This window comes from Mauremys reevesii, linkage group 8, assembly GCF_016161935.1.
Source record: "Mauremys reevesii isolate NIE-2019 linkage group 8, ASM1616193v1, whole genome shotgun sequence".
Classification (NCBI taxonomy): Eukaryota; Metazoa; Chordata; order Testudines; family Geoemydidae; genus Mauremys; species Mauremys reevesii.
Window position 1 is genome coordinate 14,554,559 of NC_052630.1, and position 19,719 is coordinate 14,574,277.

Sequence of the window (19,719 nt, forward strand, 5' to 3'; positions counted from 1 at the left end):
GCCACTTAGGGATCTGGAGCAAAATCAGTACTTGGTTCTGCTAGTGAAGGCAGGGGGCTGGACTCGATGACCTTTCAAGGTCCCTTCCAGTTCTATGAGATAGGTATATCTCCATATATAAAAAAAAATTACTTTCCATGGTTACCAGATTTTTTGTGGTCAAGTTATGTGACTATAAAAATACACTGCATTTGTACAGGCACTTTGGTATAATGTTCTGAAATTGCTCTCTTTTGGCGGGAAAGGAATATAAATGTACCCAAGAGACTTAATCTTATATTAGATCTTTTGAATTGTCACAAATCCTAAAGTTCTAGGCATTTTTAACAAAATGTTTAAATCCCATATTTCATTGTTTTTTTTAAAGACCAAACTTCTCATAAAGACACAAAAACAACTAGGGGAGAATATTATAACTTTGTTCTTTTTAAAAAACAAAAACATGAAAGGTGGGGGTGGAGGAGATACTTTTTGAAATTGCTTAATGAGGAATTATTCATGAGCCGCTTGCTCAGGTTAGTCAGTCTCATAAATAAATGCAGCTCATAAATAGACCTGTGCATGTCTACCACAGTAGCTTTTAGGCAATATTACAATGCACTTCTATGAACTATATAACTCACATCTACCCCCCTACACTCCCGTACACCTTTGTATTTGTCTGCTTGATGTCATTAATTGAGTCCACATCATATTCAGTGAGTAAAGGAGTCTAATTCCCCTAATGGATAGGAAATTTCTGTAGTCCGGTAACTGAGGACCATGTGAGAGATGGGGTAGAATTGTTAGGTACAGACTTTCTTAAGAGAAGGCTAGGCGTTTTATTGGAAAAAGAACTAGGTAACTGAAGGTTTACAGTTCCTCTCTCTAAAGGACTAAGTATCACATTGGCACAACGTGGGTGCTGAATGAGCCAGCTGTCAAAAATTTGCTTTGATTTAGGGATGCATGGTTATTTGAACTGTAACTCTATTACAATATTATCCTTATTATTGCAGTCCTCTTCCAAAACGAAATTATAGATTGATCCAAACTCAGTACACACTTGCAGTCCTTTACCTGGGAGAATCCATGTCCGTTTGTCCATTTAATTTCAATCCATAGACCTGCTTCTCTTCAGGATCTTTCAAAACTGGATTATATGATAACTCTTAAATTGGAAGATCATTAAACAGGGAAACAGATTTGCTCCTAGTAGGACTCTCAGTGAAGGTTTCCGAAAGCTGGTGTTTGTTAAAAGTGATCTGTGTTAAGCTCCAAAGCAGACACAATCTATCCTAGACAAGGCATTGTGAAAAATGAATAAAAACAACAAAATTCTGCCCAGATTTCTGGCTAAAGTTAATTTTATTTTTTGCTACTTATTATATTAATTGTATAGGCCTTAACAGTACTGCTAATAACTGAACTAATCTGAACTGCGAGGGTATTTCTCCCTTTTTTTCCTTATGCAATATCTCAGTTGTATTTTATCTTGGATAACCACTTCCATCATCTTGTGCAGTGCCTCAAAATGATATGACATTGCAGCACTGCATCTTCATGACTCACCAGTGTTATTGATGCAATGTGTCAGCACAGCCCTGGTGCAGTGATGGGGTGTTGCAACACATCCCCCTTTCCGACCCCATAAAGAAATTGCCTTTGGAGCTGCTGGGAAGAGGTGGGGTTTTCTTCTTTTCTGCTATTTCCTTCTTTCCATTGCATTTTCCAGCACTTTACAAGGACAGAGATAGGCATGCTCTATTTGAGTTTATTTGTGCAGTTCTCACTGAGCTCCTGCATGTGGCCAGACATAAATGACTTTCATTGTAGAGTAAAAGCAAAAAGCACTGCTGAAGTTGCTAGAGGGATGTTACATGATCACAGATTAGCGGGAAAGCGATCTGCATATTGGCAATAGGAGGTGATGTGTCCACTTGACAATCTGTTTATTGAATCGTGGTCCATGGTATAAGAAAGTTGAGACTCTCCTGCCTTCACTCTCCTGTCTTCAGGATGCAAAGAATATGAATAAGTGGGAAATGATTAATAATAAAGTGACCCAGGAATTGGAACTAAATCTAGTGTTATTTTAATATTATTAAAGAAACAATGTCAGGTTAAAAACTTCCAGGCTATTTTACTAATAGCACATTAGGTATTAAAACTGAAAATGTTGAAAACATTTTTAATTGTTCATCATTTTATGCTGTCTATTCTTTCTGCACATCAGTGGGCGTGGGGGATGAAAACACTGGGTAGTTAGTGCATAAGAATCTGAAATTTAAACAAACATAATATTCTTGTCTGGGCTGCAAAAGCATCCAGGGAATATTTAAATCTAAAAAAATGCTGTTTTCTGAGTTGTTTATTTTAATTTCATGGAAACAACTTCTTGCAAGCCATAAATTACCTTAGTCTGGACCAGTCCAGTGGCTCTGAGGAGGTGGCTTTGCTTAGTGTAGCTGGACCATTGCTGCCTTTAAACTAGTCAAAGTGACTAACTGGGGATTCCCCTGTAGAATCCCTGGGTGCCATGCAGCCAGCGTAGGGGATGTGCTGGGGTTGGAGTGAGTGTGGCTGAAACGCGCTGTGCTCAGGTGATCCTCAGATGCTACAAATCCTCCTGGGGCTTTTCAGGCGATTGTAATTTAGATCAGCCCTGAGGCTGCTCTGATTTGTGCTGAGGGTGCCGTGGAGATCAGGGAGAGAGAATAAAGGTGGCGTAAAGTCATCTTCATTCCCCTTTTGGGTCCTACACCAAATGTAGCTCGGGCAGACTTGAGAGCTAGGATCCGTCTGTGTCCCCTTATAACTGCTTATAGGGGCTCGACAGTGAGGTAACTAAATTTACTAGCATAATATTTAGGTAAGTCAAAATCAGTAAGGATTGTAAGCAACTCCAGAGGATCCAATAATATGTAGTAACCGGGCAATACCGTGGAATGGAAGACTGATTTCAGTGCAAGCAAGTGCAAAGTGTTCAGCCCAGTATGTGGTAACCTAAGCCATATGTACCTGCGCTCGGGTTCCAGAGTAGTTATAGCTTCTGGAGGGAACACTGAGACACCCTCAAACTGAACAGGTTAAAGGATCTTTCTCCATCATGATATCAACAAGGCAAATCTACCATTGTGATGTTTCAGAGAAAAATACTGATACTATGCCATTATATGTAGGTGATGTATCCTCCTCAAGAACAGTGCATTCAATCTAATTCATGTAATTTTAAGAACCTAGGAAAACTCAAAGTTTGAGAAGGGTCCTGGAAATGATCAGAGGCTTATAGGGACTTCCAAACAAAGCGAGATTGAAAGACTAGAAATACTTATTTTGGAGAAGTATGGTAGGAAATATAGGCAAAGACTTTCAGAGATGAGTGTCTGAAGTTAGGGTCCCAAGCACTTATTTAGACATCCAAAGAAGTGGCACTCGGCAAATTCCATTGAAGTTAATGTGAACTATTAGGTGTTTGGCATTTTAAAAACAGGGCCAGTGAAGGCCTCAAATGTCCCCTTTCCGGGGACATGAGGGCACTCAAAATTGATTGGAATAGAAGACTGCTTTATGCAGTTGGTGAACCTGTGGAACGTGCCACTGCAGGGAAGAACCGAAGCAAAGGATTTAGCAAGATTTTCAAAAATCTGTTGTATGTTCCTGTGAATAACAGCATCTGCGGTTTTGTGGCTGAAATGTAAATTCTTGGAGTGAGTGAGAGATTCGCTGCCCTCATCTCCAGGTACTATTGTAGAGGACTAGGGGCAGCGGCTGTATGCCTTCCTCCGAAGCATCTGCCGTTGACCACTGTTGGAAGCAGGGCACTGGACATGTGGCCTCATCAACTAATATGGCAGTTTTTTAATCCTGATCTATTTGGAGTGAGCCATGTTTCAGTATAAACTTCCTTTATGTTCTGTTCCCAAATTACTTAAAAACTGCTGGGAGAGATGAACAACAAGGCTTGATTAAAAGGACACTGTCAGCTGTTTTTTTCTCCCCTAACTCCCCAGTCTTTGCAATGGCAGAAACGTAACTCTCCTCCTACCTTTGTCCTGTCCGTTGAGCAAGTATTGATGCTAGCAATGCAGGAATTCAGAGGGGGGGGGGGGTGAAACAAAGCTCTAAAAAAGGGGCCCATTTATTTTGTTGTCTTTGCAACATCATAGATGTTATGAGGAATATGTCTAGTGTTGAAAATAGCTGTGTATTACTTGAAATCTGCTTTTGCAGAACCAGCAGAGGGCACTGAAAGAGGTGGTTCCCACACAGACGGTGGCTGGCCTTTCAATTACTCATTAATGGCTTGGCAACTTTGAAATCTTTTGTATGATTAAAATCTGGAAAACTGTCCCACCAGATTATCTTCATGTTAAGGTTGGTCTTAATTGGGGCCAGAACTCCTTGACAGTGTCCCTTTAAGTGTTACAAGGGAAATGACTCCATTTTAAAGATTGTTTTAGCTGATTTTTGTAAATGCGATAAAATATTTAGACGTGGTTTTTACAAAAAGAGTTAAAATGCTAATCCAAACTCCCTTGTTTTGAACAGGCACAGAAATTCTTGGCAAATCAGTTCGTATTATATTCTCTACATTAGGAGTTTGCATATTTTTTGCAATTGGCTACATGTTGCTGCCACTGTTTGCTTACTTCATCAGAGACTGGCGGATGCTGCTACTGGCTCTTACTGTACCTGGGGTTCTCTGCATTCCACTGTGGTGGTGAGTTTAATTGTATTGCAAGGTATTCGGCTTCAGAAAGTCCCATCTGTAGCTGGTAACCTCCAGTTTAAATTGTGAAACGACCAGTTGAATTATAATTGCTGTGGATTTTTTTTCTCTTCACGTTTTGGTATTGTGCGTGCCAAGTGAAGGGATTTGCCTTGAAGATGAAACATTTTCAGCCAGTTTTAAGATAACTTAACTTATCTGTGTGCTGAACCCTGCTGACACTGCTAGAGTCCATCTTATGCTGGCTTTCCAGTGCTGTTTGGAAATTCTTTCCAGACTATCGGACTCTTAACCTCAAACTCTCTTTATAACCTTTTTGTTATCTCCTTTATTATTGCTGGATGAGTTGCACTATACAAACTTTCCCTTCCAACTTTTCTTCCTTCCCTTTTTTAGAGGCCTATTTTCTATGTGGATGCAACTGTTGGAATGCAACAAAAATCTTCCTTATTGAAATGCTACCCAGAAACTGTGTGCTTTGCTACACACACTATTTGTGTCTGAGAGGGCTGGATAAGGGTAAGAGACTGGAGCAGGGAGGATGTTTAAAACTTGTCTATGATATTGTGACTGTGATGAACATCTTGTACTCCTGCTCGGCCTTCTGGCTCAGATCATATGTTGTTTAGCTTAATGCATCTTCCTTTGGGGGGATTCTACCCTGCCCTTGAAGGAGCAGAAACTCTATGGTCTAATGGATCTCCTTGATCTTTAATTACTCTGATCTTTTTTATAACTCACTTTTAGTCTCACCACCTCAGGGCACAGTGTTGAGTCATTAAAAACAAAGAAAGCGTGGTGGAATAGGGAAGCCAGCAACTAACTGTTTGGCCCAGCAGGCTCGCTGGAATCCAGGGTTCTAGCTTTGCGCCAGATCCTGCAACTTTTACCATATGCCTGGACACTCCCGTCAGTAGGCCTTTGCACAGTGCACCTTTGTTAAGCAGGTTGCAAGACTGGGGCCTAAACACAAGTAATTTACTTTAATATGATCATTTTAGTGAATTATGTCATGTCTTGGGTGCAGCGCCCCTCGTACATCAGATTCCCCACTAGAGGGAGATGCTAGTGGCATATGGGGATGAGTTGAGGAATAAAAAGTCTTAGCCCTAACATTTTGGTGCTCAGTTTTCTTCTCTCCTCCCCCCCCTGCCCGGGTAAAGTTTGGTCACATTTTGGGGGGTTTCATGGAGCAAGGTATTTGTTCCTCTAATGTGGCCTTGGAAAAGAAGTCAAAATCCAAAAAATTAATGATGGATTAACCCAATAGACCATAACAGATCCTCTGTCAGCAGTTCTGAAAGCTAATCTTATTTGCTGTCTGGATGGTATCTGCGCCAAATGCCATATAACTCTTCCAAGAGTGGCTGTGCGGATTGATTGGCTGTAACAGTTCACAGCTCCTTTGTCATAGTTATGTAAACCTTCAACATGTTACTTTTGGAATGTGAAGTCAGCCATACAGCAGGAAACCACCCTGATAAAGCAGGCATCTCATGTGCATCTTTGCTAATCCATGCAGCATTAACAAATTCAGAGCAATCCAAGGTTCGTTTATCCTAAAAACAACATATCAGAATCCCTTTATCTGTCTGTGATGCCTTTTCTTTGCAAAGATCTACTGCACTACTGAAGTAAAACCATAGCATGCCGCTGTGAGGATGAAATATGGTTTTGTGTATTTTAAAATTATTGGGGGGAAACCAGTCCCGTACAGTGAATAACTTTCCAACCATAACTTCCATTAAAAAACAAACAAACAAAATGTTTACATGCCTAGGGTAAGGGGTGAGGTTGAATTTTAGCCTAAAGGAAATGTAAAATGTGCGGTCATAAAAATGTGTCGCTACCGCCTTCTCCTAACCCCCCATGCCAGCTGAGTGAAGGGAGTTCTGACGGGCTTACCCAGGTCCTTGCATATGTGGGTTACAGTGGCACGGTCACCAAAACAAAATTCTGGGCCACGATCAGGTGCATGATTATTTAGCATGCGTTGTGGAAGCTGCACTGAAGACGAGAGAGCACACCAAACAACGAAGTGTATACATTAAATGCATTTAGGCAAACGCAGCCCCAGGGACAGCTCACTGGGTCACTATTGGTCAGTAGCTTGTCCAGGGAGGGATTTACAGGAGCACCATGACCTCTTGCGGGTTCATTTGGCTGGTTGAGCAGAACTCGATGGCTTCTTTGGCTCCACCCTGTTTTTTTTCCTCAGCCAATTGGATGCCTCATCCTGTAAGGGGCTATGCCAGCCTATCTGGCCTTTAGAGACTGGGGATGCTGTCTTGAAGCTGACCTGACTTCCTGGGACTTGGAGATCTATGGCTCTGAGTGCCTTATACCTTTCAAAAATATTTGTACAAATTTAAAGTTGGGGAGAATCTTACAATCCTTTGGAAAAGGTTTCCACTTAGATCAATGGGAACCATCATATGCATTTCTCAGCTGTTGCCACTATGGGTTCTTCCCTCTTTTCTCCCCACTTTTCTTCTCCCTGCTCCTTTCTCCTTTCCCTTGCTACTAACACCATGCACCAACGTCTTTCCCATTAAACCCTGGCTGGCTGAGCACACAGCCACGTTGGAGCTGTCTCGAAGCTCTGGACCTCCCAGCAAGGGAGTGAGCATCTGTGAAGACCTAAAGCAGCCTCTGTTGCAGGGCTTGCTTTAAAGGTAAGTTTTCTTGTCTTGGTTGTGGCAGTCAGGTGAGCTGTTTGTCCAGGAACGTGACTGACGGGCTAGGAATCTGACCGGCTTCCCCCGCCTTGAATGTGTGGAGCTCTGTATTGAGTGGGGATGGATGTAGCCTTTCGAGCACTATACTAAACTCTTCTTAGGCTTGGTTTTGGATTGTAGCCAAGGGGTGCGCCAACCACCCACAGCAGCACCCTCTGCCTCAGCACCGCAACCCTAGTCCTGGCATGGCATGGAGGCCACGGGGGTGGAGCTAAAGAACAAACCTGCCCTCCTGTCCCGCGGGGCTGGGCCCGGCTCCCTGCTCTGGGCGTTGCGACGTGGCGCATAGCATCACAGCGCCAGTCAGGTTTGGCGCCCTCGGTTTCGTTATATCTGTGGTGCAGTTGAATCCATGGACTCGCGCTAAAGCCTCTCCTGGTATTGGATCACAGGGGGGTGAGGAGCATCTGGTCCCTATGTGACAGGCAGCTCCATCACAAATACCTACTTAACAGGGCTTTGATGGAAATGCAGACAAGCCACTAGCTGTCTCTAGGTCTAGCAAGCTTACCCAGACCCTTACTTTTTTTACTTTTCCCTGATTTGCCAGTTGGGAGGATGTCAGCAATAGGCTTTGGCAGTGACAGTTTACCAGACATAAAGAGATGCTCCTTGCTTTTTGTTTCTCTTTGCATGCAGTTGTCATGCTGGATTTTGAAAACATCACCCTAATGGATTTCACGTGGCTAACCTTAACCCTGACCACTCCACGCTCCGCTCCTTGGTTTTTTGTTTTGTTTTTTGGTCTCTCCTTTGCACTCATTCTTCCCCTCCCCCCCCATTCCTTTTTAAACTGACACCAATTTAAAGAAACTTTGCCTCTCACCCATGGATGGTTATGCACTCCCAGTGTGAAAAGAAAACAATACAGAGACAAGACGGGAAAGCCTTATGTTTTTGATTGGCCCTGTAGGCAGATTAGAGGAGGGATGCTATGCTTGCCCTTTCTCTGCATCTGTGGAGCGAGTGCACTCATTTCCTGATAGAGGTGAGAAATGTGAGGTGTCTCCCTCACACCCCAAAACGTACATGTTCTCTTCAAAAAGTTACAGGAAATTGTTCCTTCTTTTCATGCTGGTCTTAACCAGGAAGCTCCTCTCTTGTTCTTCTGAAGCAGCCGCATTTATGATACATTAAGACCTCAAAAAGAACAATGTCTTCATCGCACTGTTAAGTAAAGCAAATAGACTTGTATCCTACACAGTGTGAAATACCATTCAGCTCCATCTTTCTGCTCTTTGAATTTGGCTGAAACCATGAAATAAAACCCTCTAAAAATGCTTTTCAGTGCCTGCTTACTATCACCAGACTAGAGAGTTGGTCAGAAATTTGATCCCTCTCCAGAGTGGCATTTTAAATAATGCTTCTATTTAACTTGAAATGCCTTAGAATCCTTGGCTTCAATATGACGTTGCTTGCTTTTCCTCTGCGACGCGCAGCTTCATTTTGTTAGTGGGAGTAATGAGGAAAAGTGGGTATTTGAACATAGAAATTCAGTTGGAGAAGCTGACTGTCGCTAGAGTATAAATCCTAGGAGAGCTGTGGTGGCTCACTGAGCTGTTTCACTGGCCTCTTGCTGCTGGAGACCTAGATTCAAAGCCCTGCCTTGGGGTACCAGTGAAGTTGTGCTTGGCGGCTGTTCTTCCTAGTTTTTGTTTGTCTGCATTGCAAAACATCCATACGGCTTGCCCTGACTCATCCTCCACTTCAGGGTCTGGGACTGGAGAGGCAAAGAGATGGTAGTTGGGGACTGAGGTGCATTGGCAGAGGTATGTAAGGGAAGCTTGCACAGTGCCTGACAGTGGCTCTTATGAACCAATGTATTTACTTAATAACTTTTATACAGTGAAATAAGAACTATCCTGTCAAAAGCTTAGTAAGAGAAATACTCCAGAGGAGTTCCGAGTATCCCTTGCTTCTGAAATCTGCATTCATATTCATTAACTGACCTGTGAAGAAATGCAGTGGGGGAGACAGTAGTAGAAAAATGTTAATCAACCCTTTGAGAAGAGGTCTAGCCGCTGCATTGCAGATCATGAGGGTATCTTGGCAGTCTCTGACCTATTCCATAGAGAGAGAAAATTACCATTGACTAAGGAGAGCAAGACAGGAGCAGTTAGGATTGAAGGATTTAGAGTTTTTAAAACAGTGGGGAAGGAGAGGCATGTCCTTCTAGTTTGTGTTTGTTATTAATGGACATTATCATGTTTGGCTTTTACCTGTCGGATACAATCATGTCCACAAGGTGGCACTGCTACCGTTCTCTTAGCCTGATTAGTTTTGTGATATGAAGATGATGAAGAAGGTTGTGTATAATCTCTGGATGGCAAGTAGCCTTTAAATAGATTTGTATTTTCCTTTAAATATCTCCACCACAACTCTACACCGTTTGTGTGCTGTATACAACTTTTGTAAGGATAACTTGTTTATATGATTGATTTTTATGCTACCTAACTTAATAATGCTATTTACCAAGAAACTTCTGACTCTCTGAAGGAATTTAATTATCCCCTTAATGTACATGAATACAATTAATCTCAGAAACAAATTATAGGAAGAGGGCCCTCTTCTGCAAGTATTTGACCATGTGAATAGTTACCCATGTGCTTGAGCAGTACCATTGAGCTCAGTTGTACAGTAACTCCTCACTTAAAGTCATTGGGGTTTAACATTGTTTCGTTGTTTTGTTGCTGATCAATTAGGGAACATGCTCATTTAAAGTTGTGTAATGCTCCCTTCTAACGTCATTTGGCAGCCGCCTGCTTTGTCTACTGCTTGCAGGAAGAGCAGCCCATTGCAGCTAGCTGGTGGGGGCTTGGAACCAGGGTGGACTGGCAGCCCCCTATCAGCTCCCACTATCAGCTCCCCGCTCCCCTAAGTTCCCTGTGCAGCAGCTGCCTGCAGTTCAGCTGTGTCCCTCCCCCCATTGCCATGTGCTGCTCCTGCCTTCTGCCTTGGAACTGCTCCCCGAGACTCTGGCTTCCTGTGCGGGGGGAGGGAAGGAAGAGGGGGGCTAATGTCAGGGTGTCCCCCTCCCTCCTGCTCCTGCACCCCGCTTACCCCATCTTCCATAGAGCAGGGCTCAGGACGGAGGGAGCTTGCAGCAGCTGCCCTCTCAGCAAGCTGATCTAATTAACAAGGCAGTGCACTTAAGGGAAATGTGCATATCTCCCTCCATTCCTGCTGCCTTGTGTAGAGAGAGAGTTAACCCTTGAGGGCTCAGCCAATTGCTAGTCCATCATTTAGCAGTAAGGGAAATATCCCACCTTCTGACTCCTCCACCTTAACCAAGCTTCACAGTCATCATCACTGTGTACCAGTATTAAATTGTTTGTTTAAAACTTATACTGTGTGTGTGTATATGTGTATATATATATATAGTCTTTTGTCTAGTGAAAAAAATTTCCCTGGGACCTAACCCCCTCATTTACATTAACTCTTATGAGGAAATTGGATTCACTTAACATAGTTTCGCTTAAAGTCGCATTTTTCAGGAATATAAACACAACCTTAAGTGAGGAGTTACTGTACTACTCATTATGGGTAAAGTGACCCACATGCTTATCTGATGGGAGGCTTGGACCCTACCGCAGGAAGTGATCTATTACTGAGATGGCAAAATCCATCCCCAAAGTGTGTTTAATAAAGATAATTAAGTCATAGGGTGACCAGATGTCCCGCTTTTATAGGGACAGTCCCGATTTTGGGGTCATTTTCTTATATAGGCTCCTATTACCCCCCCCCGGTCCTGATTTTTCACACTTGCAGTCTGGTCACCCTATTAAGGCAGCAGTTGTGATCATTGTGGAAATGTTGATTCAGTCCCTCTGAAATTTGTTGCAGGATCATTCCTGAATCTCCCCGGTGGCTGATCTCTCAGGGAAGATTTAAAGAGGCAGAAATCATCATCCGAAAGGCTGCAAAAACAAATGGCATTGTAGCCCCAGCTATGCTGTTTGACTCCACAGAGGTATGTTTTCATGTCTTGCCTCAACTGGGTCGGGTGGGGGAGGGGAGGGGAGCGGGACTATATGACCTCTTGAGGTCTCTTCCAGTTCTCCCTACAGTTCTGGGATTCTAATCTGCTAGTTGGCCACCTTTGCTATTTTCCTGTTCAGGCCATTCATTTCCATATTATTCTGAGAAGCCAGAACAGCAAACAGTTCAAAGCACAGCTCTGTCACAAGTTGTTTAGTAAATTGTCCAGGTTCAATACTTGCTGTGACATGAGGCCACATGGTGGTGGCTCATTTGCGTCAGTAAATCAGAAACATTCAGTTGGAGTTGCTGTTTATTTTTGCAGTAAGATCTCTGCTCTTCAGCAATGACTTTCTCTGGCTTTCAGTCGGGACTGGCTTGTCTCACCGGTGTAACGAACTGTCTCTCATTAGGGCACCAATGCCTCACTCAGAAAAATGAGAAATTAAAATACGTTTATCTTCATCTCGGTTGGATGCACTATTGACAGCTGATCATTTAATTTAAACGTCGCTCTCTCAGATGGAAGGCTCTGTGTGGAGCAGCTGTTCTGGTACCCAGATTTTATAATGCATATGTGCACCGGCTAGTAGGAGGCACCAAAGGAGAAGGCCTGTCAATCCCAGCACAGCACTGAAGGGCACCCTCAAAAGCGCCCTTAATAAATAAACATGTATAGTGTGTAGGCGGTTCCATTGCCCCACTGCTAAGTAGCCCCTTTTCACTGGCTTAGTACACTTGGCTCTGTGTGTGCGCCTGGGGGGGTATTGTTTGTTTTCTGGCTTTTTAATTATGATCTGGTGGTAAAAGGGCTCCATTTTAATTAAGAACATTTAGTCCTTTCATAGGAACGATACCTCTCGGCTAATCTTCTTAGTTACAAAGAAGAAAGCCTAGCACAGAAAGCTTATTCGTATTTAAGGGTTGACTGCAACACAAGTACACACATAATACAGTGACTGAGCGTTTCTGATCTTGTCTCCCTCTAGCGACTAGCTCCGTGAGCATAATAGCCAGCTAGTTACTCTGCTTAATTAGATGGTAGCGGCTCATACTCTGGTGATTATGATCCTCGGTTTCAGTCCCATGTGTCTGTGTTCATTACATGTGCACATGTCTTTTACATGAGACTTTATGTATTGTCATATAAATAGCCACATTTTAAGCTCCATATAATCCACGGCACAGTACAAAACCACATGTTGTTATGACTTTTCTACAAGAAAAATGTGTTCTTTGATGAACTTGCCGCTTGGCAGCATAAACTACTCAAATATTGTTTAGTTTTTGGTTATGCCACTTAAAATCTGTTCTTGAAAAGCAAATGTGTTTTGGGGGTGGGAAAGAAGCACTTCCTTTCTGGCTTAGCCGTAGATCAGCTGTATGTTTAATACTTTAAAAGACTTCTTCAGGCTCCAGTAGAAAAGTCTGCTTTTCATCATTGCCTCATGCCTTTCAGATTAAGTGGCAATACAGCCACTCTTTCCCCCCCCACACCAACCGTACAAGTCTGATCCTGATGTCAGCCTTTACATTTGCCAGTGGATGATGCCTGCACAATGTATGTTCCGTTAAAATAACCTTAGAGCTTGTGAGCGATGCCAGACGGACGTTCCTAGAAAGTGAAAACTTCTAGCTAGCCAAACAGGAACAGCCAAGGAAGCAGCATTTCAGCTTCCCCCAGGCTTCCCCACATTCAGTTCCCCCACATTCAGCAGGCCAGGAATGTGACACAGCCTTGTCATCTGGGACTGAGAGGTTAGCTCTGTTTTATGCCCATTCAGTCCTGGGCTGGCCCCTCACCCGAGACTAACTTGGTATCTGTTGTGGCAGTGGCCTTTGTAGTAATGGCACCAGCCTACTAAGCCCTGGACCGAGATCACCAGCTCCTTTCTTCATCCTAGGCTGCTAAATGGTAATAATTTTGGCCACTCCTGGCCCAGGGAGGGTGTAATTCTTAGGTGGGAACCCTCCCTCCACACTTTGAATCAGTTGGACCCAGCAAAGAAGACTCTGCACATGCCAGATTGGCTGGAGAGGGTCTGTTTCCACTACCAAATGGTCTCTCAGCCTCCACTAACATGGGGAGCAGTGGTGGCAAATATCATTAATTGAGGTCAGGACTGAGCTTCAATTTCCCGTGTGCTGTTGCAACCAACCACTGCTAAATAGGCAGCAGAGCCTGAGGATTTTTTATTTTACACTGGTCCGTGGATTCTAAATAAAGACAGATCTCCATAGGCAGTGAGGCCAGTTCTGGGAGTGCCTTTGTACGGCATGAAGGAGGAGAAGTTAGTGCAAGTTTTTCCCTGTTAGATTTTCTAGTCTTTGATGACTTGTTCACTGATTTCTAGATCAAACTGATACTGGTGTATCAGTGCTGCCCTATGTCACAAGTAACTTAAAGTTACTTTGGAGTACCACTGGGGTAGAGAATAATCAAGACTCCTATGAAACCCCTTTGCTGATGCAGAATTGGTTGTGTGGCAGTCGATTTGTGTATTTTCTGCCCTTTCACTTTATCTTTTCATAACCTCCATCCGCCCAAATTTGTGTGTTAAGATTTTTTCCCCCACGGATTGGATTGATCTCTTCCTTGGATATAGGGATATTTTGGGTTTGTTTTCCTTTTCCCCTCAGATGCAGGATATGAAGCTTCAGCAGCAGCAGAAGGCATACATTTTGGACTTGTTCAGAACCCGAAACATTGCAGTTATTACTGTTATGTCATTGTTGCTGTGGTAAGTGGATGTGTGATCCTAAAGGACACGGACAACAAACAATCTGTTTGCGATGCCTGTTGTAGTTTTTATAATACCAGTCTCATAAACTGGGACCTATTTCAATGTTGGAATCTGCGTAGGGTGTCTAAATACCTGCATTAAGGTGCTTGCATCCGTGTTGAGCCAGGTAGAGATTTGTGCTCCTAAGCGTGGATGTGAGCATGCAAATTTATGATGACTGTATTGATGATGAGCATTTATATAGCACATTGTGTACTCAAAATGCTGCTGTAAAAAAACAACAGCCCACAATCTTATCCACACAACATCCGTGTGAAGTACATATTACTGTCTTGGGGATATAGCAAAAGAGGCCATCTGCCTTGCTCAAGGCTACATAGCAGTTCAGTAGCAGAACAAGAATTAGAACCCAATACATGACTTTCAATCTGTGATCCAGTCCTTTAGACTCCACTGCCTCCCATCTAGAGGAATGGCTAATTCCTTTCGGATGTCAAATTGAGGTGTCCCAAGATTTGAAATCCGATCTTCCAGCTCTCTTATGCAGAATCACAGCATTCAGATGCTGCAATGGAGCTTTTTATGAGAACCCCAAGAATTTTAATAGAATTTGCTCTAGGGATTGTAGCTGGCACGCTGTAATGAACTGAAACATTTGGGAACTTGCTACTTCACTATATTGTTAATGGATTTGTCACAGTGAAACACCATTATGAATAACTTCCAGTGAACCTTTCATTTACCATATTGTATATGGGAGGGAAGGTTAAGTTAGGGTTCTGCGGAGAGGATTGTGTTCATACATTTTTAGTACAAAAAGAAGCTGCAGGGGTGAAAGACTTAGAAACTGTGCTGTAGCTATTGAAATTCTGAAAACCATCCCATCGCTGCTGATGTTTGGTACAGTGCCGTTTCTGAAACAGAATCTTGGGTAACGCTGTAGAGACTTTACTTTTTACGCATCTTTCAGGATGTTAACATCAATTGGTTACTTTGGACTGTCACTCAACACTCCCAACTTGCATGGAAATGCCTACATCAATTGCTTCCTCTCAGCCATTATTGAAGTTCCGGCTTATGTGATTGCCTGGCTGCTCCTCCGAACCTTACCTCGGCGGTATTCCATATCTGGCACCTTGTTCTTGGGAGGAGGGGTTATTCTCTTTATTCAGCTGGTGCCTACAGGTATGAGCTTCAACTCATGACATAAAAGTAAAATATATCCTACAGTGCCATCTAACTGCTCCAGTAAAGAGTTTGAAACCAGAAAGTTCCTGGGTGAAATTTGCGCCAAACCTCAATCATTTGTGGCTTGATTTGATTTTGGGTTTGAGGGTTGGTTTTTTTTTTCATACATACTGCAGCTCTCATTGAGTTTACTGGGCGCTGTGTTGCTCAGCACATCTGAATATCAAACTATTGATCTGTTTATGCTTCAGATGACCAGCTCATAAAATTGGATAAACTACAGAACACAGCTGCATCTGAACTGGAGTCACTGCTTACAAAAATCAGAAGTTCTCCAAATTTCAGCGTAGACTTCAGTAGAACCTAAATGCATTGCTGATTAGATATGAATTTAAGCATGTGCTTATGTGGTTTGCTGAATCAGAGCTGTAATGCATTTCAAGTGCACTCTCAGACTGGGAATGAACCAAAGTCCTGGTAGTACAAAATAAGCTGCCTTCTCAAATTCCGAATTGGATAATCTAGGTCTGGGGGGTGGTTATGATAAGAGAAGACTACAATTATAGAGGGGTGAAAAACTGAAGTCTTTGGGAGGTAAAAGCAATGGCAGTAACAAGCATGGGAACTCGATGCAGCTTTATTGATCCTTATTTAATTTTATTTTCAGACTTTCACATCCTGTCTGTCTTCCTGGTGATGCTGGGGAAGTTTGGGATCACATCCGCATTCTCAATGCTTTATGTCTACACTTCTGAGCTCTACCCAACAATAGTAAGAAACATGGCAGTTGGAGCTACTTCCATGTCTTCCAGGGTGGGCAGCATCATCGCTCCTTACTTTGTTTACCTTGGTGAGATGTCTTCTGTCATTTGGCTTGAATTTAAACACATGAGAGCAAACTGCACAGAAAAGTTATCCCAGAGAATGGGTGCAAGCTAGAAAGCCCTGGTGCTCCAGAGATTTTTAAACCAACTTTTTAGATCTTATAATTTCAGTCACTTTCCTCCATTTTGGGCCATTTTGTTTTACACCAAGGGAAATAAATGGCGTTACTCCTGTTTTATACAGGTGCAACAGTGGTGTATCAGGCCCTTTTATTCTCTTTGATTGAGGCAGGTGCTTTCCAAACAGAAGAGGCCTGGTCACCCTGCTCACAATCCAAGGACAAAGAGGGAAAGCAAAGGGGTGAAACATAGAAGTAGGGTGGCTGAGATGATACTTTGCCACATCTTGATAGTGCACACTTGAAAACTAATCTCAGTCACTCCTGAAACTTGCCATTATCAGTCGGCTAATTTCCCAAGGGCATGATGGCCCAAACGGGCCTTTGGGAGAGACTTAAATATAGAAAGCATAGTGGTGGCCTAATAGATTAGCACATGTAGTGCATTCATTGCATAGCGGTCAGCAGGGCCAGCTCTAGGCACCAGCGCTCCAAGCGTGTGCTTGGGGCGGCACTTTTTTTTTTGCTTGGGGTGCAAAAAGAACCGCCCCTCCCCCCCGCTCACCTCCTCTCCAGTGCTGCCGCTCCACTTCTCCCTCCGTCCCTCCCAGGCTTGCCACGCGAATCAGCTGTTTTGTGGCAAGCCTGGGAGGGAGGGGACAAAAGCGGAGCAGCGGCGGCGCGCTCAGGGAAGCAGGCGGAGCGGAGGTGAGCTTCAGCGGTGAGGAGCGCGGGAAGGGCCATAGGAAGTAACCCTGGGGTGGGGCAGAGGAACTGCTCCCACCCCCGCCCCCAGCTCACCTTCACCTCCTCCCCCAAGCGTGCTGCCGCTCTGCTTCTCCGAGGAGGGGAAATGCGGCACACCCGGGGGAGGAGGCGGGGCTGGGGATTTGGGGAAGGGGTTAGAATGGGGCGGAGTTGGGGTGAGGCTGGGGGGGCGTGAGAACATTTTTTTGCTTGGGGCAGCAAAAAACTTGGAGCTGGCCCTGGCGGTCAGCGTAGAAGAGAGCACAGAGACTTTTCAGATGCTGAAAAACAGGCAGATAAAGGTCAGATAATCTCTTGGAATCTATACTTTACTGAAAATGGTACTTAGAAAATATGCTGTACACAGTGGTGTGTACATATAATATATCGAATTACACACAAAACACTATGTTAAAAGAAATGTTAAGGTTGCAAGGTCAAACACTCAAAAGTAAAAGGAAATCCAGCCCCTTTATGTGTATGCGTTACGGCATTCTTTAATTAGCTGTTCACATAGCATTTTATAGATGGAGAGCTGAGGCACCAAGAGATTAAAGTCAAAAGTATCCACTCATTTTGGGTGCTCAATTTGCGATGGGTAGGTCCTGATTTTTTTCCCAGAGTACTTAACCAGAGTGCTACATGATGCTATAAGCAGATCTTTGATTGATTTCTATTGCCGCTGTGAGTGCTCAGCACTCCTATATATCAGACCCCAGGGTCTTAAGTGAAGCAATGAGGGACCACCTCTGAGAAGTTTGGTCTCAGTGATTTAACTAGCCTTACATAGAGAAACTGAGTCACGGGCAAGGCTAGAATCCACTTCTTCAGAGCAGCATTCAGTTGCCTTAGATATGAGACAACATGCTGTCTCTTCCTACAATCTACTGCTTCATTCACTACACCCCTTCCAAGTTCTGCAACAAGTGAAGCAGGAGTCCTAACAGAGAAGCCTCCTTCACTACAGAACCCTGATTCATCTCTAGAACAGGCCCATCCTGAATGAGATGGGTCCTGCAGAAAAAAATGGAATGTGATCAAGTAAAGACTGTATCCTAATGCTTATGTACAAAAGGGTCGAGTTGCACAGACTTAATTCTGGCACTTTTGAGTGCTTGACTTTGCAACCCTGGTGTTTTTAATGTAACTTTCTGTTTGCAACTTCTTTGGTTTCTAAAAAAGCACATTGAAATAATAGAAAATCCATTAAGTGGGATCGTATTGACACCCCCGAGTTCATTAGCAGCGTAGGAACTTTTAGATCTAACAGAGTAACTGTTAGCTATAGTAGCTTGTGATCCACTATGTGGACCCAGCAGTAGTAGGGGATGAGAGACACACACTTTGCCAGTGGGTTTCACAGGTAGCAGAGAAATGGTGAGACTCGGGAATCTTGGTTTCCATTCGAGGTTCTGGACAGGAATGAAATAGATATGGACCCTTGTGCACATTTCCCCCCAGGCTTGACCCCGCTCCTGCCCTATCCCTTCCAACCTGTCCCAGTTGGTCTCTTAGAATCATAGAATCTCAGGGTTGGAAGGGACCTCAGGAGATCATCTAGTCCAACCCCCTGCTCAAAGCAGGACTCTTCACTACTCCTAGCTCTGTATCCCAGTCCTATTCTTTATCCCCACCTAGTCGCTGTCCCTATTCCTCAGATGTCTCACCCCAGCTCAGTTTCCTTGCCCACCCAGTCATAGTCTCCCCATCCAGGCTCACTGTGTGAGTGCCAGCCTCTCACCCCCGCCCCTCCCAGCCAGTCAGTCTCCTTGCTCAGTCAGTCCCAGCTCCCCTGTGAGACTTCTCGGGGCACGCAGGGCTGAGAGTCACCTTATTGCCAGCTCTCTCCAGTGCCTGTGCCGGTCGGGTGTTAGCTCCCTAACACAACCAGCCTGTCAGGCACACGAGCGCTCTCCTCTGGGCTACACCTGCAGATTGACAGTGGATGCACCGCAGCCCTCAAGTTCCTTCGAAGTTCCACTTGTGGAGTCCAGCCCCTAATCACTGGATATCCACAGAAAGTCCAGCTATTCTGAAACAGTGTGTCCCAGTTTTCACCTAGCCCACGGCTCCTATATCGCACACAGCACTTGTTCAATGGTAGTAAAACAAAAGATAATTTATTTGAATCTCCATTTTTTTTCTTAAACAGAAACAAGTGGAGAGATGGAAACAAATGGTTACATATGAAGCAAAATCATAAAACGTGAAGTAGGGCCTACCCTTGTTCATAGTTACCTGTCCTAGCTCATAAAGTAGATTCTCACTCCAAAGTTCAGTCCTTTGCAGTGCTGGCTAGCCCCAAGGAGCTAGGACCCCGTCTTTCACAAAGCACCTCCACTCATCTAGGGACCACCTCAGTGGACGGATGTAGAATGTCTTTCTCCACCCTGTGATATACTGAATCAGTCTTTATTCACAGACAGGGCACCCCCTCACTCTCCTGTCCTTCCTTGTCGCTTCCAAGTGGTTTTTATGTTTAACTTTTCTGGGTTGGTGCAAAACGGAGCAAAACATTATGTAATCAGCTAGCCAGAGAGAGGTGAGAGCTCCCTCCCGCTTGAATGGGCCAGCACCATTCCCATGGTGACTCACTTTTACTTAAGGACCATAAGGGTATAATTTTAAATATAGTTAAGGAATAATGTTACTATTACTCATATACGCATT

The 19,719-nt window shown here is 43.8% G+C and overlaps 1 protein-coding gene across 2 annotated transcripts in view; it reads left to right on the plus strand.

Annotated features, from left to right (window-relative positions):
- The window catches only part of SLC22A4 (solute carrier family 22 member 4), a 58,790-nt gene that overhangs the window by 28,049 nt on the left and 11,022 nt on the right, over window positions 1-19,719 (plus strand). Inside the window, exons 4-8 of one of the 2 annotated variants that reach the window (XM_039483882.1) lie at window positions 4,531-4,702; window positions 11,293-11,419; window positions 14,068-14,168; window positions 15,142-15,356; window positions 16,027-16,209. In XM_039483882.1, the coding sequence (XP_039339816.1) occupies window positions 4,531-4,702; window positions 11,293-11,419; window positions 14,068-14,168; window positions 15,142-15,356; window positions 16,027-16,209 (798 nt within the window). The remainder of the gene's footprint in view (window positions 1-4,530; window positions 4,703-11,292; window positions 11,420-14,067; window positions 14,169-15,141; window positions 15,357-16,026; window positions 16,210-19,719) is intronic. The other variant, XM_039483883.1, reaches the window with a different exon arrangement.